We start from the raw sequence: 26687 nt of genomic DNA on the forward strand, positions 1-26687 counted from the left end.
TTCAATTCTTAGGATGGAAAGAGGGGATTTGGCCGGCGAGGCGAGGTGAGGCGAAGAGGTGGCCGGCAAGGACATAGGTGGAGGCGTAGCGTCCGCGGGGGAGTGGATGGGGTGAGGCCGGGAGGAGGGAGCGGAGGCAGGCAAGGGCGTGCTGGACGGCGACGGGGCAGAGGGTAACCGAGGAGAGCTCGAGCAGAGGAGTCAGACCACAAAATAAACCTTTATTTTTTTGGCAACAGTCCAAAGAAATCTTGTGAGGCAGTACAGTAGAATCTGCGTACGGTATTAAACTAACATGATTGGAAAAGTACATAATAACGTTGCCGCTGTAAAACAGCGATGTTGTTTACTGCAGACCCACTTGAACAAAAACCTAAATACGTTATTTAAAATCATCATACAATGTCTAGGGTGCACGTTCAGGCCATTACATTATTCCTCTATTCCTTATAGCTGACTATCCTTGAACACATAAAACGCCGTGCATAACTACGAGCTGATGCTCTCCAGTGCTCCTCACTTTCAGTCATAACTGACAGGGCCATATGGGATCTGGTTGTTGCTCTCCATCTTAATCATCATGTATGTCAAACTTTTTGCAAACTGGAACAGCGCCTGCAGAAAAGATAACGTGGACGTATTACGGTACATGAACGAACGTATGTATAGAATGCGAAGTAGCTACGGTTCAGTTGATCTACACCTCTTCGCCGTGCCTCGTCACAGCGCCATCGTGTAGGTGCCAGCCTGCGTATGCACATTCCAAGCCATGCACTCGGCTGTCTGGAAGAGTTAAATTGACAAATTCAGCATTGTGTACACGATACATTATTGCACTTACAGTTAGTGGAACCTAATAAACAATGTTGTACTCACTATCTCAGAGTGTCCCTCCCGTGGAAAGTGCCCTGAAATGTCCAATCATCTTCTGCGGACCAGCTTGGGAGACACCAAACATATTTCATGCAGTAGTGAAGGCCTCTGAGTATCAAGCTTGCTATATCAGCGTGACGTTCCTCAATTGAACGTACATAAAGTAGCGTTGGGTCTACCATGAAAACAATCTTCCTCTCCACATCAAATGTGTAGCTTGCCCAAATCTCCTCATTCTCGAGGAAGTGCGGAACGACGAACTACGTCACCGACAAAATTAAGGTTAGGTCCGGTCAGCACTTAAAATTTCTCATACGTAGCATAAATCATATTCAAGTTGAGACTGCTACCCTAGAACAATCCATTGGATTGTTGGAATTTTTTTTGAGCTTTAGCATGTTCTCCACACGCCTTGAAGGAGGGCATCCATCTTCTTCGATAACTATGTCCTGTGAAATACATGCATGCATAATATTCAATTATCTAATATGGTATGTTCAGTTGGACGGGATATAAGTGCTGACAAAATGAAATAAAAAAAAGGATATATAAGGAGTGGTAACTACAAAAACTTACTGCAAACTGTGGTGGGAAGTAAAATGTCCCTGGCCAGTATGGGTTACGCTTAGCAAATATTGAATTCCCTTCCACCTCATTATATAATCTTGATATGACAGCAAAGGTGTCTTTCTGTAGCTCAGATCTACCAGTCATTTCTTCCTTCAGCCCGATTCCTGGGACAATTGCTACCAATGGATGGCTAATCGCAACAAAAGTCCTGAAAATAATTTTGTTTTGCCAAGTCAGTTGCTTCAACCATACTTATTTGCGGGACAGTACATAGAACGGCTGATTTGCATTGAAGAAATAAAAATAAATTTCGCGGCGATACCTTGATAGGGAACCAATATCCGTGTCCCTTGTCATTGATCTGAAGAATCTTTCCGCAAGAAAATTTGAATACAGTTTTCTGAAACTTATTGTGTTGATGGAAACGTATGTGTCAAAGCTGCAGCCGTGATTTTCAGGTTCGGTTTTTACTGTCTGTTCTTGCGTACCAGTTGTTACGGGCATCTCAGCTGGAGCTACGTGCATGGCAGTAAAATGAAATTGAAAATCGGTCTACTTACAACACAGTAAGTGACGATTTCATAGGAAAAAACAAACATCCGGGATCAGCGTACCTATCATATAGTCCATTTGTTCGGTCGCGTAGTCGTGCTGCTTGACGTAATCAGGAATGTCGCATTGTGGTATGTATGACTCAATTTCAACAACTCCTTCTGCAGCCATAGACAAGAGAGTGAAGAAACTCACGGTACCTGGCATTTTCATAAAGATAACGGAGATTATTCCAGACCCATATAATATAATAAAATCTTTTTAAAATTTGTGAGTACAATGGTGGGCGTAGTTGGATTAGACCTTCTCCGGTTGTTAAATCAATGAGAGGAGTATCAACGGGCACGTGAACAACGGATGGGACGTATGGCTCGACATCGTTTGTCTGAAGTGCCTCCGGGCAAGGTGTTTCGTGTTGCACGTCTCCGGCGCCGCTATAAGATGCTCCAAATTGTTTCCATTCGCTGCTTGCATGTTTCTTTGATCGTGAATGGTCACCTGTGATTTGTGCAGCCGATGTGTTTGCTTATTAATAATTCCGAGAAATGTACAAGGTATGGACATATACCTTTGAACAACAGCCTATGTTTCAGTCTACCGAGCGGGTCCCTTGCATGTCCAGCTACAAACAATGTGCCTGTTAAACCGAACAATTAATTACAAGTCAGTTTGAAGTATCCAACAGCAAAAAAATCGTTAATTTCGTTGTAATATTTTGATAGTGCAACATCAATCATACCGTTGGGGTTTCTTTTTTCATTTGACTTGTCTTATTCTGGCATGGAGCTGAATGCCTCAACTGCGTCGGGGAAAAATACGAATTACGATGTGCCCCACATCCAACTATTTTGGGTCTCAATTCTTAAAATTCTTACCGGCTGCTACAGATCTAACTAAACCCGTCTGTTTATTCAGGTGGTGTATGTTTGTCACTGAATCTTTGTCGTTCATAACTTGTTTTCCACTAACCCTTTCAAGCTTTTCTGCCATTGTCTCCATGTTTTTCTTGTTCTCCTGCACCAGCAACATGACCGCCATTTTCACGATTTTGCCCGCTTTCTGTATATTTTTAATCGCCCATAAGTTTTATAATATGGGATAAATTATATAACATTTTACAACATCAATCTTATTTTTATAGGCGTATCATCGTGCATGAAGAATCTACATCACTGTTGTCATTGTCGTTGTTTCTGGTTGCGTTCGTCCTGTGGTCCGCGTAGCAGTCAGCATCTACCTTGTAAGTCAGCAGTCCAGTCTTCCAAAAGTGTTGTGCGGGCGAACTGCATTTTAGGACTTGATGAGGGACGTGCGCTAATCATATAATCGAGGGTAAATTATAATCGGCAATAGGGTCAATCGTACACATACCTGACGACGTCCATACCTTGCAAGAAGGCAAGTGTTGGACCCTCTCTTCGAACTCAAAATCATGGCCTTGATCTTATCTGCTTGGTATGCTGCCATCCTAGGTGTGATTGAACGATCGATGCGGTCTCTCCCATCCGTTATCATTTCCATGTAGAATACCTGAAAACAAAAGAGTCAACCTACGCGCATTGCACCTGAATCCGTGTAATCCAATGGTGCGGGGAAATACCTGGAGATATACGAGGCAGCCATTTAGTGTGATTTTTGGTTTCATCTCTTTCATATCTTTCTGTGTAATTGCAACTTTTTCAACGAGGAAGTCTAATGCGTACTGTGCCCAATTATAAGACCCAATTGAACGCACGTCGACCAGCGCTGCTGCTACTTCCCATGGCAATTCAGCCAAAGGTGAAAGTACTGTAGCGACAGAATAGGCCGCGAAAGAACAGAGGAATTCCTCGTTCTCAGCATAGCTCAATTTCTTGCCGACAAAATTGTCAAGCACTTCTTTATTGTGGGCCCTCGACATTATGCGAGGCATGTCTAACAACCCCATTATGGCCTCTTTCTGTTGTGGCAGTAATTTTTTTGGAACAGGAATACCTGATGATGGCACGCTGATTATACGGCCAAACGAGTCTGCATCCATCAGAGCGACGGAAGAGTTGCCATCGTGCAGGACGTACTCCGCGACTCTTACGCCGGATACCAGCCATGCAGAGAAGTTCCTATCTAGTTTGTCGCTCTGTGGGATCATAAGCATTCCTCCAAAATCTATGGAGCATATGGAGTCTCTCTGTGGGTCTGTCATTTTTGCAACCATTAGGTTAAAGTCCCTAATGTTTTTAGTGGTGAACTCGGTGTCTATGTAGTCTGGCTTGTAAAGAAGCATGGTATCATCTACGGTGAGGCTGATGTTTTTGGAAGGAGGTGCTGTGGCATTCTCGGCCACGAGGCTTCGGTCTGGATTTGGAGAAGGAGGAGCTGCCATGCTGCTGGTGGCTTTGATGGTCTGTGTGCGATATCTCGGTTACAAACGCCATTTTATACCCAGACGCGTCGTCCCACGATCTGTGGACATGTGTCCGTAGCACTGTTTCAGGTTGATCTGGAACGATTGCAGTGCAAGCCTGTAGCGTGTGCAGTATGTCGCCAACCAACAAGGACAACATGCTTTGCATACCTCAAACTTTCTCTTGCTGCGATCAGCACTGTTGCGACGTATGGTCAGTGTTCTGCGTAGCACTGTTGTGCGTGCAACAGTTGAGTTGTATCTGACTTGTACCATCTATAACAGTATGAAGAAAATAATGGAAGCAACAGTAGATCAGATCGAAATAGTAGTCATACATGTGTCATGGGTGCACCAGAGACAGGACTACGTTAATTATTGCAAGGCATGTCTAATATTTGTATTGCTCTTTTTCCAAAAAACTAACATTGTATTAGTTATCAATATTCAGAGATAATTTTTTGTTCACTTGTGTACAGACAATATGAAAAAAAACCGGATAAATGTTAGGGAACATCATCTGGTTAATACACTGTTAGTTTGTTGTTGGCTTCGTTTATCCTGTTCGTCTACGGTAAGCACTCCCACGCCTTTTGTTCGTCTAATTACTGTACATGGCGAGATCACTTTGCTGTCGTCTACGTCTATCGAGATTCAATATTATGGCCTTTTGAAAACAACAAATTGCAAAGTATGTCCACAAGGATGTGTCTAAAATAAATCAAAAAAAGGAATGCTCTGGAAAATACGGCCCGTTATTTTACCGGACAACATTCATTTCCCTGGACACAGCCAGTAAGGATATGGGATAATAACATGGGATTCGACTTCATTGAACATGCCAAGTTAGGACATAATGAAATTATTACAATACAACTCTTAATACAACATTGCGAGCTACCGACGTGCTGACAAAGTACATCGGTGGCAATAACCAAACGATAATTATGGATAACAAGTCGGGCTGTATGGTAAACAACATGCAACACACGCGCGGGCCGTTTGTTAAACTTGATCACGTTTCATGGGTAGCCATCCCGTCCAGACGCTAGATGCCTGACACCTACAGGCAACAGATACCTGTCTTCGCCTGGAACGCACGCGATTGTGCCGTTCAGGGCAAGTACATCAATTGCGTTCCTGGCGATAAAACAAAAGATGTAAGCTAATAATTAAACTAATGCTTCATCAAGAATAGTAACATGTTAAACAGAATCAGTTTTTGTTCTTGCCTGAGTACGGCAGGTCTCTCTCCAACTACTTGTCTGATAAACTCAAATCTCAGTCCCGGATCCTTGAGAGGATTGTTCGACTAATTTGAAATATATATATATATATATATATATATATATATATATATATATATATACAAAGACCATGGCTGGCTCAAATAGTGCTCCCTTGCATTATTTACCTCACCTTTCTCCATGTCCATGATATTACTATCAATTATTCGGGCGGGGAGGACATATACACCTATACCCCGAATAGTTGATAAAATATCATTTGATTTGAATATGATTCAAAAAAAAAAAAATATTAATAAAAAAATTAATATAAATAATCAAAAATAATGAAAAATATTAAATCTTAAGAGCCATCGTTAGCATGTATTAGGCATATAAGACCCATCATCAGCATCCAAGATCACAAATGCATGGGATCCTATGATTTATGGTGTGCAGACGAAGAATAGTCAAGGAAGCAGACAGTAAGGCTGCAGTGTGTCGTAGACGCTATCATTAAAACACAAGACTACTCCCAAGATGAAGGAAGCCACGTTCGTATGCAACCAAAGAGAAGTGGCAGGCCAAAAGACCCCTTATCACCATGCATGCATGCATCCAAAGGCTATAAAAGAAGCCTAGGACCTATAAAGACCTATAAAGGAGATGCATCATGGACATGGAGAAAGGTGAGGTAAATAATGCAAGGGAGCACTATTTGAGCCAGCCATGGTGCCTATATAAGGAGGCTCTTTGCAGCATTGGAGCACACACAACCATCGAGCACAACACAAGCCTTCAGAACAGCAAGTAGTTCAGGGCAGTTAGCCAGAAAACTATCTGCTTTCTAGTAGTAGTAGTACCACTTCCCACTGTAATAAAGCCTGTATAATCAAGGCATTTGTAACATAAGACTGGGAAGGTAGTAAGGTAATTTCTTTATCTTTGTGTGAACCCTTCGGGGGTTCCCGAAAGGGAAAACCGTATGTAAGCTATATTGTGAAATGAAGTAGTTTTGTTTTTCCCTCGGTCTTTTTAGCGTGTTTATACGGGTGGGTGCTTATGCTAGGGATCCTATAGGAGAAACCTCTGCGTGTAGTTCTCTGTTAAGCCGTGTGTGTGTGGCGTTGAAATGAGAACCTTGTAACCGTAGAGAAGTGTTCCCTTCGGGTGGAACTGCCTGGGAAGACGATAAGAAATCACCCATATAAACCTGACTAAAGACGCTTAGGGAAATAAACTTAGCTACTCCTGAAGCAATATAGTAATAAATACGGTGAGTACTGAGTAGGATTATTACATCACTGCGAAAACCGTCGGTAGTTCCGTTGGCCTCACCAGCCTTATAAGATCCTGCAAAAGATAATCATAATTTACCATATAACCTAATATTAGCGGGGAGGACATATACACCTATACCCCGAATAGTTGATAGAATATCATTTGATTTGAATATGATTCAAAAAAAAAATATTAATAAAAAAATTAATATAAATAATCAAAAATAATGAAAAATATTAAATCTTAAGAGCCATCGTTAGCATGTATTAGGCATATAAGACCCATCATCAGCATCCAAGATCACAAATGCATGGGATCCTATGATTTATGGTGTGCAGACGAAGAATAGTCAAGGAAGCAGACAGTAAGGCTGCAGTGTGTCGTAGACGCTATCATTAAAACACAAGACTACTCCCAAGATGAAGGAAGCCACGTTCGTATGCAACCAAAGAGAAGTGGCAGGCCAAAAGACCCCTTATCACCATGCATGCATGCATCCAAAGGCTATAAAAGAAGCCTAGGACCTATAAAGACCTATAAAGGAGATGCATCATGGACATGGAGAAAGGTGAGGTAAATAATGCAAGGGAGCACTATTTGAGCCAGCCATGGTGCCTATATAAGGAGGCTCTTTGCAGCATTGGAGCACACACAACCATCGAGCACAACACAAGCCTTCAGAACAGCAAGTAGTTCAGGGCAGTTAGCCAGAAAACTATCTGCTTTCTAGTAGTAGTAGTACCACTTCCCACTGTAATAAAGCCTGTATAATCAAGGCATTTGTAACATAAGACTGGGAAGGTAGTAAGGTAATTTCTTTATCTTTGTGTGAACCCTTCGGGGGTTCCCGAAAGGGAAAACCGTATGTAAGCTATATTGTGAAATGAAGTAGTTTTGTTTTTCCCTCGGTCTTTTTAGCGTGTTTATACGGGTGGGTGCTTATGCTAGGGATCCTATAGGAGAAACCTCTGCGTGTAGTTCTCTGTTAAGCCGTGTGTGTGTGGCGTTGAAATGAGAACCTTGTAACCGTAGAGAAGTGTTCCCTTCGGGTGGAACTGCCTGGGAAGACGATAAGAAATCACCCATATAAACCTGACTAAAGACGCTTAGGGAAATAAACTTAGCTACTCCTGAAGCAATATAGTAATAAATACGGTGAGTACTGAGTAGGATTATTACATCACTGCGAAAACCGTCGGTAGTTCCGTTGGCCTCACCAGCCTTATAAGATCCTGCAAAAGATAATCATAATTTACCATATAACCTAATATTAGCCGAAATAATTTGAATATTAACGTATCTAATATCTATTTATACATAATATTCGTGGTATCCCACGAATATTATGTATAAATAGATATTAGATACGTTAATACCACGAATATTATGTATAAATAGATATTAGATACGTTAATATTCAAATTATTTCGGCTAATATTAGGTTATATGGTAAATTATGATTAGGTTCTATTAATCCATTCTTGCTTGTTGGGTATATTGAATGCGTCGTCTATTGTATTATCGTATATTGAATGCGTCGTCTATTTATACATAATATTCGTGGTATCCCACGAATATTATGTATAAATAGATATTAGATACGTTAATACCACGAATATTATGTATAAATAGATATTAGATACGTTAATATTCAAATTATTTCGGCTAATATTAGGTTATATGGTAAATTATGATTATCTTTTGCAGGATCTTATAAGGCTGGTGAGGCCAACGGAACTACCGACGGTTTTCGCAGTGATGTAATAATCCTACTCAGTACTCACCGTATTTATTACTATATTGCTTCAGGAGTAGCTAAGTTTATTTCCCTAAGCGTCTTTAGTCAGGTTTATATGGGTGATTTCTTATCGTCTTCCCAGGCAGTTCCACCCGAAGGGAACACTTCTCTACGGTTACAAGGTTCTCATTTCAACGCCACACACACACGGCTTAACAGAGAACTACACGCAGAGGTTTCTCCTATAGGATCCCTAGCATAAGCACCCACCCGTATAAACACGCTAAAAAGACCGAGGGAAAAACAAAACTACTTCATTTCACAATATAGCTTACATACGGTTTTCCCTTTCGGGAACCCCCGAAGGGTTCACACAAAGATAAAGAAATTACCTTACTACCTTCCCAGTCTTATGTTACAAATGCCTTGATTATACAGGCTTTATTACAGTGGGAAGTGGTACTACTACTACTAGAAAGCAGATAGTTTTCTGGCTAACTGCCCTGAACTACTTGCTGTTCTGAAGGCTTGTGTTGTGCTCGATGGTTGTGTGTGCTCCAATGCTGCAAAGAGCCTCCTTATATAGGCACCATGGCTGGCTCAAATAGTGCTCCCTTGCATTATTTACCTCACCTTTCTCCATGTCCATGATGCATCTCCTTTATAGGTCTTTATAGGTCCTAGGCTTCTTTTATAGCCTTTGGATGCATGCATGCATGGTGATAAGGGGTCTTTTGGCCTGCCACTTCTCTTTGGTTGCATACGAACGTGGCTTCCTTCATCTTGGGAGTAGTCTTGTGTTTTAATGATAGCGTCTACGACACACTGCAGCCTTACTGTCTGCTTCCTTGACTATTCTTCGTCTGCACACCATAAATCATAGGATCCCATGCATTTGTGATCTTGGATGCTGATGATGGGTCTTATATGCCTAATACATGCTAACGATGGCTCTTAAGATTTAATATTTTTCATTATTTTTGATTATTTATATTAATTTTTTTATTAATATTTTTTTTTTTTGAATCATATTCAAATCAAATGATATTCTATCAACTATTCGGGGTATAGGTGTATATGTCCTCCCCGCCCGAATAATTGATAGTAATATCAATTAAAACTCTGGTTTTTGCCCGTGGCCTGCAATATCCATGTGATCATCTTCTGAAAGATTAAAATCAAATTTTGAAAGATTTAGTTCAATTTTTAAATCATGTTCTTTTTTCATTTCTTCAAATTTTTGCATGAGTTCAAGTCGTAATTCTTTGAAAATTTCTTCTTTTAACTCTTCTTTCCATATTTTTGAGGCATCTTCTAGTGCTTCGTTTATCTTCAGATCTATATATTCAGAGTCTAAAGGATCTACTCCTTTTATGAGGCAGTCTTTGTATGTTTGATATTTAGGAGATTCTTCTCCTTTTACCTTCTTTAATATTATTGTTTCTTCTTTTACATTCTTCGTATTTGATGAAGAAGAAATTTCTTCACCTTTGATCTTCTGGATATATTCTTTGGCTTTCGGTTCTATGTAATAATTTTCACCTATCATACCTCTTGCTCTACTCAATGCTTCATTGACATCAACATATTTCTTCCATGTTATGTCCTCTTTCCTTTTCCTTGCATCTAGCTTTTCTTTTATTATTTCTTCAAAAGTCATATATATTCCAGGTCTGATTCCATCAAATAGTACATATAATGGCTTATATTCTTGCACTGCAATGTTTGCTGATATTGGTAACTTTTTGTTCATCATATTGAAATATTCAGCTAGGCTATTCAGGATTGATAGCATATAGCCTTTTTCTTCTCTTTTATTATTATATTGGAACCAGAAATTATCAAGTATGCATTCTTGAATTTCATCGAGGGCAATATGTCCCTTAGGTTTAAATTTGAATGTATTCGGGGGAAATATTTTGAGAGTGTTTTCATTTCCAAAGGTGAATACTTCCACCCCATTGGGAAGCAATCCACGCTTCATTCCTGCAAGATTGATGAACGGGAGAATATGTCAGGTAAACAATTATCTTTCCCCTTAATATGCTCAAAAACAACTTTATATCCATTTCCAGTTATGATATCTTCAAATAAAACCCATCTTCTAGTAGAACTCTTCTTACTATTGATTTGATTATAATATCTACATATTGCTTCACAATCAGTGCGTACTGTAAATTCTTTAAAGCCCAAGTATAGCCTAAACGCGTTTATTGCATGGACTACCGCGAGGATTTCTCTATCAATATTATTTACTGTTTTTAATTTATAACTTCCCGAGGCATACCTACATATCTTTTCTTCTGCCTTTGGAGAGTACTTATTGGGTTTTTGCTTTAATATAGCACCCCAACCTACTTTAGATGCATCGGTTTCGATTATAAAATAATAATCTTCTAATGGCAATTCTAAAGGTTTCAAATTTTTGACCTTTTCTTTTATGGCCTTGACTAACTTTATATCTTCAGAATTAAAATACCTTTGCCCATTCTTTCTTAATTTAGCATATAAAGGTCCAGCTAGTTTTGCTAGATTATCTATATAATTTCTTGCATAATTTACAATCCCTAGGAATTGTTGTAGAACCTTTTTATCATTCATAGAATCAGGAAATTGTAAAATTTTCTTTGCAATATGCTCTTGCAGATGTATTTTTCCTTCTCCTATTTCGTGCCCAAGAAAATTGATTTTCTCTTTACAAATCTCCATTTTCTTTTTAGATAATATTAGCCCATTTTGTTCTACCTTCCTAAAAAAGACTTCAAGGTGAGCAATATGCTCCTTGTATGATTTTGAGAAAACCAATAAATCATCTACATATACTAATATAAATGCTTGATTCTCATTAAATATATTTTGCATCTTTCTCTGAAATAATGCAGGGGCATTTTTTAATCCTAAGGGCATTACCAGCCATTCATAATGACCTTGAGGGCATGTAAATGCTGTCCAAGGAATAGATTCCTCAGCCATTTTTACTTGCCAAAACCCGGCCTTTAAATCAAACTTAGAAAAATATTTGCTTCCTTGTATTCTATTAATCCATTCTTGCTTGTTGGGTATATTGAATGCGTCGTCTATTGTATTATCATTAAGTCTCTTGTAATTAATAACCATTCTAGATTTTCCCCTGACTTCCTCAGCGTGATTCCTAACTATAAAGGCAGCTGACCTATGAGGGCTTCTGCTTTCCCTGATGGCTTTTAATTTTAATAACTCTTCAATATGCATTTTGAATTCTTCTATATCCTTGGGAGTAGCTTCTATTGGTCCTGACTTGATTATGTAATCAGGATTGATAATATTTATCTTGCAGACTATGGAGTTCTTATCCCAATGTTTCATTGGTATTTCTCCAATGATTTGTATGTCTTCTAATTTTTGCACTATTTTGTCTATATCTTTCTTGGTTTTTATATCTCTATACCAATTTGGTGAGAATGATTGTAAACCTATACATTCGGTATACGTATTTTCTATATGGTATTCTTCTATGGCATTACTAAGTTCTTCTTCTTTGCAGATTTCAAGAGAACCTTCATCAGCACTATATTTTTCATTTATATTAGATATTTCTGCATTTTGTACGGATTTTCTCTGTCTTATAATCTCAGATATGTATGGAACGTTATCTTGATATGGGATGAATGTAACTCCTTCTTCATGTATAATAGTGGTTTGCAAGGATTGTTGTAAAAATCTTAAACCTAGTATCATGTCATCCTTTATTACTGACAAATCTCTAATTGTAATTTCATCTATAATATATTTTGTTCCATTTATGTAAGATTCAATATTATAGGCCAATTGATTGTGAATCTTTTGTATTCCTGACATGTCTGTAGAGACTTCAGCTTTATCATTGTCTATAGTTTTAACTATTTCAGGGCATCTCGCAAAATACTTGTCATGAATGATGTTCTTTGTGCACCCTGTGTCTAATAGTGCTAGTATTTTATAGGAAATATTTGGTTTTAATACTATTTTGACTGGGATTCTTATCCCCAGAACCTCCTTAAATGGTAAACGTACTATATATTTGTTTCCAAAGCTAGTAATGGCGTCCTTTAGTTGGATAAGCCTATCTCCTTTTCTTTCTTTTACTGTCACCATTTGATCCTTTAATTCAGTATTTTTGACCATATTATCTTCTTGATATTGATTACTACTACTATTATTTTCTAAATTATATTTTACCTCTTCTAGATCTGCTTCTAGTTTATTCATTCTATTCTCTAAATTTCTAACTCTACTAAATAAGATTCGTTCTTCTGGTTCACAAACTATTTCTTGTCTCCAGGCTTGATTTCTAGCCTTCAAACAAGAGGCACAAGCTTGTCTTAAGCATAAACTACATGTAGACCTATTTTCTTGGCTTGGATAGTATATACAAAACGCACATTTTATATTATAATCTCCTTTACCTCTAATCCAATCGTGCTCACAATCTACTTGATTCATCATTTCAATTTTTAAACCGGCTAAATCATCTATTAGATCTATTTCATCTTCACTTGATTCTTCTTCTAAAGTATCATTTTCTACTTCATCTGTTTCTATGATAGAGTATATCGACTCATCATCTTTTATTTCTTCATCGCATACTAGGATATTTTCATTAACACTATCTATAATTAACACTCTTTCTTGCTCTTCATATTTACTAGAATACCTTTTCTGATCTTTATTAGGACAAGTTTTACTTAGGTGATCTGGTGAATTACATATAAAACACCTACATGTTTTATCATAAGTTTTTCTAGGATCATATCTTCTTACATTTCTCTTATGTAGATAAGGAGCTCTATTGTCAGATCTTCTTAGAAAATATCTTTTCTTTGTTCTAAAGTTCCTATTATCTCTCCTCTGGGGTTTGTAATATTTTTTATTTTTATGCCTATTTTCTCCGTATGTTAATGGTATTTGAACAATATTATTGCAAAAATTGTAGTCTGCTTTTTTCATAGATCTTTGGGCTTGTATATCCATACATACCTTTCTTAGTTGCTTAAAAACAAAATTAATGGCCTGAGATATATTTGAAACCGAACCATCTGTTTGTTTCTTATATTCTTCAAATATTATAGATCCTAAAGGGTCAGGTAATTTGTTAAAATATCTTTCTACTACCCCTTTATTAAAACCTTGTTTAGCGGTGGTAGCATTATATAAATAATGCTGAGAGAATTCTTTTATACCTTTCCAACTTGTTAACGTTAATTTTTCTATTTCTCGCAACCTCTCATTCTGCAATGTGGTATCTCCTAAATCTGGGTCTTCTGCTATGACTATAAGTGATATAATGTTAGCGAAGTTATGGGGATTACTTCCAGCTGCTTTTAATTCTTCATATTGACTAGGAAATGTTTCTACCCATTGTTCCCATAAAACTTTTACAGATTCTCCTAAAAAGGTTTCAAGATAGGTTATCATATCTTCCACCTTATTACCTATGCTATGCTGATTTTGTATATATTTTTGAACTATTAAACCTTTCCATATGCTAATTATATTAGGCCAGTCTATTGGGTCATGGGCTGCTAGATTTGATATTGCACCCTCATTCTTATAATTTTGAAATTGTACTGGTTTTTCAAAATCTCTTCTTTTAGTACCCATATATCTATATTGTTCAGGGATGTATGTTGGTTGGAAATCATCTTTTTCTGGAGGCCATGTTCCGGCTGCTCTTCTTGGTCTTTCTCTCTCTCCTTCTCTTTTTACTGAAGTATCACCGTATGTCCTTCTTCTTTTGTTATTCATTTCTACTTCCATAGCTTCCATTGCATTTTCTAAATTGTGTATTCCTACATCATCTAGAGAGTTTATAAAGTCACTGTTATCTTCAGATCCATCAAAAACTTCATCCTCTTTAAGCATATCTTTTATCGATTCTTCTTCTTCTTCATAACTTTCAGTTAGTAATTTATTATTTATGTCCCACTGCTCCTCTTCACCTACATCTTTATTTTTATGGCTCTGGTCTGTATTATTGGCTTTACTACTACCAACCTTATTTTCTTTTATCATTATGTTTTTATTTAGTCTGATTGAACTACCAATGACAGGCTTCTTCTCATTTCTTAATCTTTTTAATCTTGCAATCTCTCTAATGAAAAACAATTCCTTTTCTCTTATCTTAGGCCAATCTTTTGTCATAGAATTATTATATTCCCATTCTATACGTTTCAATTTTCCTTCGTAATGAATTATTTCATTGTTTAAATCTGCCTTTTCCATGTATTCAGTTACGCCACTATTTTTATTTTCATTAAACTCTGATTCAGAAGCAAAAGATTCAGTATCATCTATGGTTTCAGATTTATAATTTGTGAATCTAATGCTGCTGGTACCTTCGCAGTTTTGGTAACTTATGTAGTTATTAGGTTGCTTTAATTCCTTCTTTTCAATTAGCTCGCTTATTTTCCACTCTTCTCCAGCTCTTTCTTCAGAACTGATTTTAAGAGGACTCATGAATTTTATACCTTTCGATTGCATGCTTTCAATTACATCGTCTACATTTACTCTATATTTAGAGCTGCTTTTATTAGTTAGTCTTCCTATAAACTCTATACTTACTAATAGATTTGTACCTTTAAATTCTTCATAACCTTTAGTTTGGAACCCAAGACTCATCTTATCGATAAATTCCTTCACAGGCATCATTAAGTCTGGAGCTATATAGGTTATTAGTCTGTTTTCATTCATATCTCCTTCCATAAAGCCTAATGAAGCTTTATCTACTGATCCCCATCTTTTGTCTAATAATGTTATTAACACCTTTGCTCCTAATTTCTTTCTTGTCATTCCTTTGACTCCTATGATATACATACCTTGATGAATATATTTATACCCACAATATTTGAGTTCAGTTTCAATATTCTTACTCACAATTCTTAATTCTACTGGATGTGTTACCACACTTAACTCCACTTCTCTGGATATTCTATATAATCCACCTCTCCCTTCAAACAAACCCATGTGGTATACCTGCTGCGGTTTTATTTTTCTCAATGTATCTTTTTGATACCTTTCCAGGTCTCTTTCTAAGTCTATAACTTCTTCTAAACTATCGATATCATCAGCCTTGCTGCATGACATCCTATGCATCATTGTTAGCGGCTTTGATTCTTGTCTTATTAATTGGAGGTTTCTGTCTCTTCTAATGAAGCTTTTAGATAAGTCCATTTTTCTGAATTAATATTCCTTGGTGATGCAATTATTTCAGATGATGCTAACACAATATCTTTGTTACTTTGTTCACTATTTAGCTTATCTAAAATCTGAATTAATAACTGCAGGATTGTATTGTTTTGTCTTATTATTATTTTTGAGTCTTCCTTTGGAGAATCGTGGTCAGAAAAGCCAATCGACGGCGTTAAATATTTTTCTACTTCTTTTAAGGCTTGGCTATATTCAGTCATACAAATTACGAGAGGATCAAAGTTTTTACTTCTTGTACTAGTCTTTTAATTTCAGTTATATCTTGTCTTGTTTCAGTGCTTGGTAAAGAGTCTTTATTTTTATTTAGACAGTGCCCTATGCCTTTTCCAATGGATAACACTTCTTCTTTAATGTAATCGTTATTCTTACAAACTATACTTTGTTTTGTTTTGGCTTCTTCTAGCTTATGCAGAACTATATCAATTTTATTATTCAAACTATAGTATTTTTCTGCAAGTTTTTGGTATTCTTTAAATATATTATCAAATTTTTTGTCTAGATTATCTTGCCTTTTTCCCCAAGATATAAAGAAATTATATACTAAATCAACAACTGTATTTAGCTGACTATGAGTAGAATGCCAAATATGCTCTTCTGAGGGATTGACTCTGCACCTTATCTCAATATTTTCTTTAGTATGTATAACTTTACCTGCACAAACTTCTAAGTCTAGATACTTTAATCTTTCAATGATTACGACCTGACTCTGATACCACGAATATTATGTATAAATAGATATTAGATACGTTAATATTCAAATTATTTCGGCTAATATTAGGTTATATGGTAAATTATGATTATCTTTTGCAGGATCTTATAAGGCTGGTGAGGCCAACGGAACTACCGACGGTTTTCGCAGTGATGTAATAATCCTACTCAGTACTCACCGTATTTATTACTATATTGCTTCAGGAGTAGCTAAGTTTATTTCCCTAAGCGTCTTTAGTCAGGTTTATATGGGTGATTTCTTATCGTCTTCCCAGGCAGTTCCACCCGAAGGGAACACTTCTCTACGGTTACAAGGTTCTCATTTCAACGCCACACACACACGGCTTAACAGAGAACTACACGCAGAGGTTTCTCCTATAGGATCCCTAGCATAAGCACCCACCCGTATAAACACGCTAAAAAGACCGAGGGAAAAACAAAACTACTTCATTTCACAATATAGCTTACATACGGTTTTCCCTTTCGGGAACCCCCGAAGGGTTCACACAAAGATAAAGAAATTACCTTACTACCTTCCCAGTCTTATGTTACAAATGCCTTGATTATACAGGCTTTATTACAGTGGGAAGTGGTACTACTACTACTAGAAAGCAGATAGTTTTCTGGCTAACTGCCCTGAACTACTTGCTGTTCTGAAGGCTTGTGTTGTGCTCGATGGTTGTGTGTGCTCCAATGCTGCAAAGAGCCTCCTTATATAGGCACCATGGCTGGCTCAAATAGTGCTCCCTTGCATTATTTACCTCACCTTTCTCCATGTCCATGATGCATCTCCTTTATAGGTCTTTATAGGTCCTAGGCTTCTTTTATAGCCTTTGGATGCATGCATGCATGGTGATAAGGGGTCTTTTGGCCTGCCACTTCTCTTTGGTTGCATACGAACGTGGCTTCCTTCATCTTGGGAGTAGTCTTGTGTTTTAATGATAGCGTCTACGACACACTGCAGCCTTACTGTCTGCTTCCTTGACTATTCTTCGTCTGCACACCATAAATCATAGGATCCCATGCATTTGTGATCTTGGATGCTGATGATGGGTCTTATATGCCTAATACATGCTAACGATGGCTCTTAAGATTTAATATTTTTCATTATTTTTGATTATTTATATTAATTTTTTTATTAATATTTTTTTTTTGAATCATATTCAAATCAAATGATATTCTATCAACTATTCGGGGTACGTTAATATTCAAATTATTTCGGCTAATATTAGGTTATATGGTAAATTATGATTATCTTTTGCAGGATCTTATAAGGCTGGTGAGGCCAACGGAACTACCAACGGTTTTCGCAGTGATGTAATAATCCTACTCAGTACTCACCGTATTTATTACTATATATGTATGGGATGTAAAAAAAATGAACGTCCTTGACATTTTAGGCATGCGCACACTGACAGCCAAACCATATTTACAGAATAATGTGGAAAAAAAGATATTGTTTGTACCCCTCGTCAGTGTAGTCCCTGACCGTTTCGTATATGGCATCCAGGAGGCTTTGTTTTGGTGGCGGCAAAGGCTGCCATTGTACGATATGTATTTTATCATATGAACGTTACAAAAAAGTTGCCAGATTTCCAATGAGCGTGCATTCAAAAAACACACACCTTCGTAAGGTCAAGGTGCACGTATATACAATGCAGGAAGTGGGTAGTGATGTCGTTGAAGTTTGTGACGAGCCTGCGTTTGTTTTGTGCATCCATCCATTACAAATGAACAATTTAATTATTAGACAGACATATTTGTTTTGATAAAAAAAACAAACCTGCACAAGAAGACCTTAACTGTTGGTTCGGACGCAACCACGTCTGGTCGACCAGTCAACGAGACATAATCTCCATGGCTATCGGAATTAATTTTAAAAACATTCGAAGGGGGGTGAATTGCGGCTGCAAATAGTACGCCTTTTTTCTATGTCAGCATGTAAAGTAGTCAACAAAAAATCACTTACGGTACAGACGTGACGTGCAGGTCGATTTCAGTGTTTGTCAGCCTGCAATGGTACTATCAGTTATATGAAAAAGGAACTGTGGACTGAGCAATGAAATACTTGTACTAGATGATATTACCAGTAAGTACATGGAACGCCTCCAGTGCAATCGTTGAGTATAAAATCGGCCCGAGTAGCCCTTACCTGAAGTCCCAACATCCTTCCTAGCATCCTGACCTGGGTATGTGTATTGAGTTAGTTTTATTTTCATATTATTTACCGTATCAAACTATTATTTATACACAACATGTCGTCGCAATCACGTGATATACAAACCAGAGTTGGTCGTACGCCACTAATCATTGGAGGCGAGGGATAATCGTCGTGGGCCGCGTTCAATAGCTGTCTCGCTGTCACTGGCAATGTGGCATCCTCCCTTGTAATCTGGAATGATTAACAAACTGTCCATAACTACTTTCAAGTACTTAAAAAAACACCGAGTACTAATAAAAGGTGCATGGTGAACTCACCATGGATGGCTGTGTTGCAGCTACCGTTGACCTCCCACCGCTGTGCTGCGTCCCTACTACATCAGAAGCAGCCCCCGATGCTTGTTGCTTTTCTTCCTGAGAACATGAAGGGATGGACAGCTGTGATATGTGTGGTGTATGTAATGAGGGCGAACCAGCCCCCGTTTCGTGTATTTTCAAATGTTGTGATCCTACGGGGCGTAATGCCTGGGACACGGACGATGAGCTGATGCGTGATAATATGATTGCTGAGAATCAGAAGGTCGGATCGGCTGAGACGGGTGAGGTGTAGCTATTGTAAGCTCCGGATCTATTGATGCGTGGAAAGTTGACTGGCAGTAAGCAACAGGTTGAAATGGCTGAGACGGTTGAGTTGTATAAACCGTCGACGAACGAGATCCCGATGCGTGGAAATTGGGTTGCTGGTAACCTACAGGTCGGAATGGCTGGGATAGGTAAGGCTTATAGATGGGTCGTTTGCCTTCTTCGTTGGACATGGCGGAAAGTTTTGAGACGAGAACTTGCCTTTCCGATGTAATCTTATGAGCGGGGTACATATATATAATGGCATATGGGTGATGGTATTTCTCGTTGCTACATCTCACGCTGCATTTTTTTTTCCCATTAAACCCAGCACCCCATGACCCCACGCAACTACCACAATGAGCATGGATTGCATGTTTGATTCCGTCATCCATAGTGACATCTTGACAAGCACGTGTACGACGGCCGCGTTTCGCGGATCTAGCGCGGTACCAATCATTATGAAAAATATGTTTCATAACTTCAAGTACATTAACCTTAAAATAATTATTATTTCTACTTGAAACGGACCAGTGCTGTTCCTGATGCATACGGTCTGATTTTTACTTCACTATTTGCGATATTGCTGCAGAAACAAAACATCGTCGTACATTGGTAACAATAGAATTTAAGTTTTACCATTGTGGGATCGTGTCAATGCACAACATCGACCATCTCAGTTTATTTGTTCCGTGGAGCGTACTTTCATACATGGTGTAATTATTTGGGTTTATGTCATAGTACATACCACGACAGAAAAAACATGTTCCCTGCTCATATCGTTACAAGGCACGGTATGTGTGAAAATAAAAACATATCTGCAGCCATTCCATGCAGTTAGATCTTTCTAGGAAACAACCCCCAAGTCTAAGCATCCACGAATTGTATGAAATTTGGTGGCCTTCTAGCCTTATTCCCACGTAGATGCATAAGGTCGTACAACCAAAAGGCCAAAGATTTGACCTCCTCGCCCTGCAAAAACATGGCAAGACATGTCATGAATTGTATACATCATTGTAAAAGTGTATACGTTTTTGCCCCGGTGATGTCCTGGCCTGTAATATCTCGTTATGCAGGACATGTCCGTCGAAGAACTTGAAATTTTTTAAAGTGTACACACCAGAAAACTTACTGGATTTGTAAATTGCGTGACCCACAAGTTTATTCAAATTATACTACTAGGTCAACAGTAATAAGAGATTATCGAACGTTGATTGTATGTAGTATGTTATAAACAGCTTACTTCGTTTTAATCTTCTCCTTCTTTGGCCATATTTTGACCATGATGTCGTCCCATCCAGTAGTCCACCCATCGAAAAACTCCAGTGCGCACAACGCCATTGCTTTTTTTATGTCCTCACACGTCGCATTGTGCAAGTCATAAATACTCTTGTCGGTACTGTCATCGAGTGTTGGGTCATATACAGGTGATAACCCTCTCGGTTTGGTCCAGTGCGTAGCAAACCCACGAGAAGTTAACATATCCTGTGAACATTAGCTGTGACAACCAAAAAGTATCAGATAGCCGGAGATGCATATGAAAGTGAGGACGGGAAACAACAGATATGTTCTGCCATGCATGAATCTGATCTAGTGTGCATGTAATATCAAAACTACGCTGAAACCTCCTTCCGGTATGTTTGAATCTATTGTGCATGCATCCAAAAATTAAAATTGCAGGTGCTAATAAGTCCATACGTACCTTCCTGCAGTTCTGCAAGTCGTATGCTACGTGTTTTCCAATGAACTGCTCCCTGATTGTTGCATACTGCTGTGGTTGATCAAGAGCTTGTATCCTTGTCTGTCGGATCAAATCATGGGTTTTTAGAGAAAAAGCATTTGTATTGTTATTTTCAACAGCATATTATATGTCATAAAAATGATATGGTTGGGATAATAAATCATACCACGAAATCAGATTCGATGAAGTGCTTCTTCCCGAAACGAGAGGACTTATCGCTATCCTCTTGTTCGGCCTGTTGTATTCATCTTGTGAGCAAATTGAATAAGTCATGCTCGAAATCGATGTCACCGCAGAATTCTTTGTGGAGCTGTTTCATACTCATCTCAATGTATGAAGGGGTGTCGTGCACAATTAGCACGCTGAATTGTATATACCATTAGACAAATTGTTACAATGAAAACCGGTGAAAATGGTCGTTAAAATAGACAAGCAACAAAATCGTATACTACCCAGCAAGAAAAGGATGTTAACGATACCTGCTATCATACTGTGCATCCGGATAAGATTTTAGCCATGCGTAGAACGTATCACAAACGTCCTCTGGGTATAAGAAACCCTAGATCGAAGGCGTCTCCGAGCACTTGATATGAACTGCCATTGATTTCCTTTTGGCGAAAGGAGAAGTGCTTAGATCGAAATCTAGGGTTTTAGCGTTGAGGTTAATTATGTCAGTGAACCGGGTGTCCTTCTCATACAGGACAATATCTTGTACCCTCCTGTTTTGGGATGAAGGTGATAAGTCCTTTGCGTCCTCCCCCAAACACCAATAATGCGGTATTGGGTCTAGAATTGAGGACCAACGGTTACCACTGATAGCAGGAATAGGGGTGGATGGTGTATCTGGTTCTAATAATTGTATCGGAATAGTGGGAACTTTGGATGGTGGTGATTCGTCAAAACCAAGGTCGAAACTCGGCACGTACTCATCATAATGTTTGGCTCTAGATGGGGTTTCTTTCCTTTTTTTCCCATAATCTTTTTCACCCGGGTGCTGTGGTCTACTCGCAGATGTGTTAACTGGTGGAGTACTTAAGTTACCAGACAATGCTGTTGGAAATTCCTTTTTGGGTGACAGTACTCCATCGGTTCCTGGATAGGTATTGATGTTAGTGTATGGACAGAGGTTTTTTTTTTCAGAACGCGATTGTTTATAAACATGCATTAGGTTGACGTACCTATGCGTAGGTCTGTCGATACAAACTGATCTGCGACTATGTCTGAAAACCATACTCTTTTTTTCTTCAGAATACCCCGAGGTGTAAGTATTAACGTATCATTCGGACGCCGTGCTGTGCTACATCCTGCAATTGCATAATATGTGGTGTACATTATCGATGGGGAGTAAAGGGAGCAATGTATTATTTGACGCATGTATTTATAACAGTATTACGTGTGATCAAACAGATGTACCTGAGTTTGTTCCATTATCTACCGATGACGATGTTGTATCACCTATAATTCTGGTGGTGGATGACTCCGCCACATCGTTAGACACTGGACCATATATAATAGCATTCGTAACATCGTTGTTTGCTACGTGCTTGTTACGTGCATTCTTTCCATGCCTTTCGGTTAATTCTTTTATATGGAAGTAGAAATCGTTGCTCAACTGAATCACTGACTTGACAAGTCTGTCTTTCTGTACTTTCATGTGATCGTAGAGTAGCGATTGCGCCTGCACAAATGAATTGGTCTTAAATGCAAAATGTGTTACAGACGTTAACGAAAATGAGTGCAACGCATGTATCAGCTGACTGGCGTAGATGTCATACCGAATCAGACAGATTGAGTGTCTTGCATATTTTCAGAGAACGTTTCCAGTCGGAGTCCATTTTTTCCTGATCGGGTGATCCACGGACAAGTTTGATACGGCTGTGGTTTGATCTCCTAGGCTGCACAAATGGGTTACAATCAAGAGAAAAAGCCCCAGTTATTATATGTTTTGCCAGTGCGATTAAGTAGACATATAATTATGATACATACCTGCGACACACCCCACTCTGTTTCTGGTCAAAGACCAGGTTTGAGAAGCATGTCTGCATATATCATAGACTTCATCCTCTCCATACCAAAGTACTTGATCCGAGGTAGCATTATTCGAGGCATGCTAAGCGTGCCCAGGTCAATGCTGTCAAGGTAGAACACCTGCTAGCATCGAATTGAGAAAATGTAAAGTACATTAAGCGGAATCCCCTATTAGGGCCGGTATGAATGTTTTTTGTACTATACAAATTTCATACCTGCAAGAATAGGGTACATCCTGTAATGTGAGAAACCGATACATTCCTCCTGAGATCCATCCTTAGCTTGTTCGCTGCCTCGCATATTTCCTCCAATATGTACTTTGCCCAGTTGAAATTATGTATCTCCCTTGGATTGATCAATGCTGGCCAATATTCAGTGCTAGTGAAATTGTGTTTCATCGTGGGTGCTCCTAGATGGCCCATTATAAAGATAACGAAGGCTGTTTTGAAAGCATCTACATCATCGTCCGTCATTGCCTGACCATATTCTCTTGTTAGTACATTCTGAGCTGCTTTGAGAGACCTCATGTCCTTCCCGTCGAGGCCCAGCCGCCTCCTGATGATGCTCATCGACTGCTCGCTGCGTTCGGTCTTCTTGTCCCTGACCTCGCGGCCAACATAAGGGATGCCAAATACATCGTGTATATCCTTCTCGCCGAATCTGTAAATCCTGTCAGCATCTACAACTATTGCTCTGCGATTCTCGTCGACCCTACTTAAGGAGCCAGTTGGAAAAACGGAGGTTGATCTTTGTAAGAGATGGGAAATAGAGCAGCCCACCGAAATCCATGGATCTAACAATTTCACGCTTGATTTCATCAAACGAAGCTATCACATTGTACACGAGTTTCACTGACCCCCTTTGTGTTGCTCCAGTTGTTGTCGCAGCATAGTCAAATTCATCAGCTTCTACTTCGCTTACTAAGTCAGCATGGTGCGCATCGGCCTGGTCTAGCGTTACCTCTTCTATACTACTTATCTGATCACGAAAGTCCATTAACCTGCGATGGATCTCACACTGGTTGTTAACATCCCCCATCAGAATAGCAATCTAGTTCCGTCTTTATGTGAACCAGATCTGCCGTAGCACGGGGCTTTGACACCGGGGACACGCGGGCACCCCCTTTTTGGTTCGGCAGTGGGCGACGGGAATTGCTCCGGCGATCGCCGGCGGGGCCAATGCGAAGCGCACCAACACACAATGAACACGAGCACGCGTTTTTACCCAGGTTCGGGTCACCCGGAGGTGTAAAATCTTACGTTCTGCTTGTCTGAGCTTGTATTGGCAGGAGAACAAGTGCTTACAGGTTGCCGGGGGAAGCCACCGGGTGCTCTTTTTTTGGCTAAGTGTCATTTGCTACTTTGGGCTACTGCTACTGTGGTACTACCAGTTGGTCCAGTGAACCCTTTGACCGTTGGGGGGGGTCCTCCTTTCATAGCCAAGGGGATACCACAGGTGCCACCGTGCATGGTTTACAAGTGGCGAGCAGGGAGCTCGGGCAGCTCTTCCTCGGTGCGCTGGCATACATGCAAGAATACTGGCCCTGTCACTAGGGGTCTAAAGGTCTAAAAACTACTCTTGAGCAGTCACTGTTTGCTTGATTTGACAGGGAATCCCCTTTCTGTCGGTTCATTAACTGCGCCGTGTGCTTCACTCCTTGCCCTGACAAATCCTGCGCACAGGGTGCCTGCCGCGTGCCCACGTGGCATCGCTGTTCTGCTTGCTCGGTCCCGCTCTCGCAACGAAACCTGCGCCCGGGAACGCCCCTCCCGGCAAGTAGCTTCCCGGGAGGCGCCCAGGTGGGAATTTTCCCCCGAAGCCCCGCTAGCCCTGCCGGGCTGGTAGCTTGCTGGGCAGCTTGTACACTGCCGCCCGGGGTGTGATCCTCCCGGGGAGCAGGCGAGGTGACCCACACGTCGTGCAGCGGTGGTACCCCGGGTGCCACTGGTGCGACAGTAGCCCTCGGGCGTGGGCTGGCAACGCCTATTCCTAGGTGGACTCCCCCTGGCCGGTTGCCGGGCTTCGCCCTCAACCGACGCGTGGGTCCTGAGTCGTCTCGGGCCCGCATCTCTCCGTCGCCCCGATGACCCCGCCGTTACGGACGAAGTAGTGGGTGCGAGATTTCCGCCGTAACCTCCCCCTGAAACACGGGAAATTAAGGCCACTCTTCGCATTATCCCCACGATTCGTAATTATCCCAGCGCACCCGTAGGGTGCGGATGCGACCGTTACTGAGCAGCGGGGTGCTATAAGACCCTACTGCTGTGCCGAGGGATAAACACTTAGCCCCCCAGCCTTTCTCCTCCGTCTTCTCGTTCCTTGCGCTCACGAACCTTGCCAGCTTCCACCCATGCTCCCCATGGCGCCCCCCACAACCAGGAAAGGAAAGGAAGGGAAAGCCCCAAAGAAGCCGGCGGCCAGCAAGAGCGAGGCGGCCACCAAGGCCGCCGCAGATAAAGAGCAGAAGAAGCGGGCGATGAGGGCCACGCTCGCCTTCTTCCGGCCCGGATACAACGGCGAGGCGCTGGACAAGATCCGGCATGCCATTACCTCTGGGATCAACGAGTACGGGGAGACCCTAATCTTCCCTGCCGGCACCGAGCACCAGGAAAACGACTTCCGGGTGTTCGGGCGTTTCATCCTCGCAGGGTTAGTGCCGCCGTTCTCCCTGTTACTCCATGCGCTCATGGAGTCGTATCAGTTGCGGGTGGCGCAACTCCACCCCTCCTCCCTCTATCTCCTCGCCATTTTCCAGTTCCTCTGCGAGGAGTTCGTCGGAGTAATGCCGCCGGTGGCGTTATTCCGGCACTACTTCTACCCCCGCATCGATAACGCGAAGGCGATGCCGTCGGGGGTGGTGTTCCGCGCCCACGACCGGCTGAAGTCCAAGTTCATCGTCCGGTTGGAGAAGAAAATCGAGAAGGAGTGGCGGGGCGACTGGTGCTGGGTCCGCGTGGAAGACCCCGAGGAGTTCATCTACGCACCCACCGAGCTGCCGCAACCCAACGGCGGCTGGCGAGACCGGTACCACCGCGACACCGATCTCCTCCCCATCGTGGAGAAGATCAAGGCCCTGCGGCTAGCGGGGCTCACCAACCTCGATGTGGCGCGCACCTTCATTAGCCGGCGTGTAGCGCCGCTCCAACTACGCTCCCGCCCCGCGTGGATGTACACAGGGTCCGGGGACAGGACACGCCTCCAGCACGAGGGCATGCACCAGGAATCACTCCCTGTCACGGGGTTGGCGCCGGGGGTTATCTCCCTCCACGCCGGCGTTCCGGGGCTGACCGACATCATCGCCTCCTTCCCGCCCTACAACGAGTGGGGGTTGATGGACAATTCTCCCACTCAGACCCCGCGTGCTCCTCTGCCAGCACCTCGCGGGAAGCGGGTGTTTGAAGACAGCGGGGGCGAGTCGGAGGTCAGTTGGCCCTCCATTCCATCCTCCGACGAGGTGGGCCAGCCTGCCGCGACGCGGGTAGTCATCCCTGTGGACGACAAGGAGGAGGAAGAGGAGGATGACGCGCCCCTAATCGTGCGCAGACCAAGGGCGCCCGCAGCGGCCACCGGCGCCACGGCGGC

The 26687-nt window shown here is 40.9% G+C and overlaps 2 protein-coding genes across 3 annotated transcripts; both read right to left on the minus strand.

Moving 5' to 3' along the window:
• Positions 1-303: 303 nt before the first annotated feature.
• Positions 304-3033, minus strand: LOC112270546. Its single transcript, XM_024458194.1, has 9 exons — positions 2871-3033; positions 2564-2632; positions 2299-2493; positions 2058-2195; positions 1766-1958; positions 1450-1651; positions 1224-1322; positions 877-1133; positions 304-783 (listed from the first exon to the last, which is right to left on the minus strand). Coding segments are annotated over exons 1-9 (1317 nt in total). The 3' UTR covers positions 304-782.
• On the minus strand, positions 2725-4367 carry LOC112269960. Of its 2 annotated transcripts, XR_002962237.1 has the most exons (4): positions 3596-4367; positions 3367-3525; positions 3164-3278; positions 2725-3054 (listed from the first exon to the last, which is right to left on the minus strand). XR_002962237.1 is itself a non-coding variant. In XM_024457532.1 (3 exons), exons 1-3 carry the CDS (start codon positions 4355-4357, stop codon positions 3222-3224), a joined length of 978 nt encoding a protein of 325 aa, XP_024313300.1. In that variant the 5' UTR covers positions 4358-4367; the 3' UTR covers positions 3060-3221. The 2 variants fall into 2 exon arrangements, 1 of the variants encoding a protein (XP_024313300.1); XM_024457532.1 differs by lacking the exon at positions 2725-3054 and having other exon boundaries at positions 3060-3278.
• Positions 4368-26687: the final 22320 nt, after the last annotated feature.

The sequence above is a fragment of the Brachypodium distachyon genome, chromosome 1 (genome assembly GCF_000005505.3).
Source record: "Brachypodium distachyon strain Bd21 chromosome 1, Brachypodium_distachyon_v3.0, whole genome shotgun sequence".
Classification (NCBI taxonomy): domain Eukaryota; kingdom Viridiplantae; phylum Streptophyta; class Magnoliopsida; order Poales; family Poaceae; genus Brachypodium; species Brachypodium distachyon.

Coding starts and splice junctions, on each gene's coding strand:
- LOC112270546 (XM_024458194.1), bottom strand. CDS start 3,033: ATGGCGGTCATGTTGCTGGTGCAGGAGAACAAGAAAAACATGGAGACA. Junction 2,494..2,563: donor ACATAGGCTGTTGTTCAAAG/GTATATGTCCAT, acceptor CACAAATCACAG/GTGACCATTCACGATCAAAG. Junction 1,323..1,449: donor ACTTCCCACCACAGTTTGCA/GTAAGTTTTTGT, acceptor TGTATTTCACAG/GACATAGTTATCGAAGAAGA.
- LOC112269960 (XM_024457532.1), bottom strand. CDS start 4,357: ATGGCAGCTCCTCCTTCTCCAAATCCAGACCGAAGCCTCGTGGCCGAG. Junction 3,526..3,595: donor GCTGCCTCGTATATCTCCAG/GTATTTCCCCGC, acceptor TTTTGTTTTCAG/GTATTCTACATGGAAATGAT. Junction 3,279..3,366: donor CAAGGTATGGACGTCGTCAG/GTATGTGTACGA, acceptor CCTAAAATGCAG/TTCGCCCGCACAACACTTTT.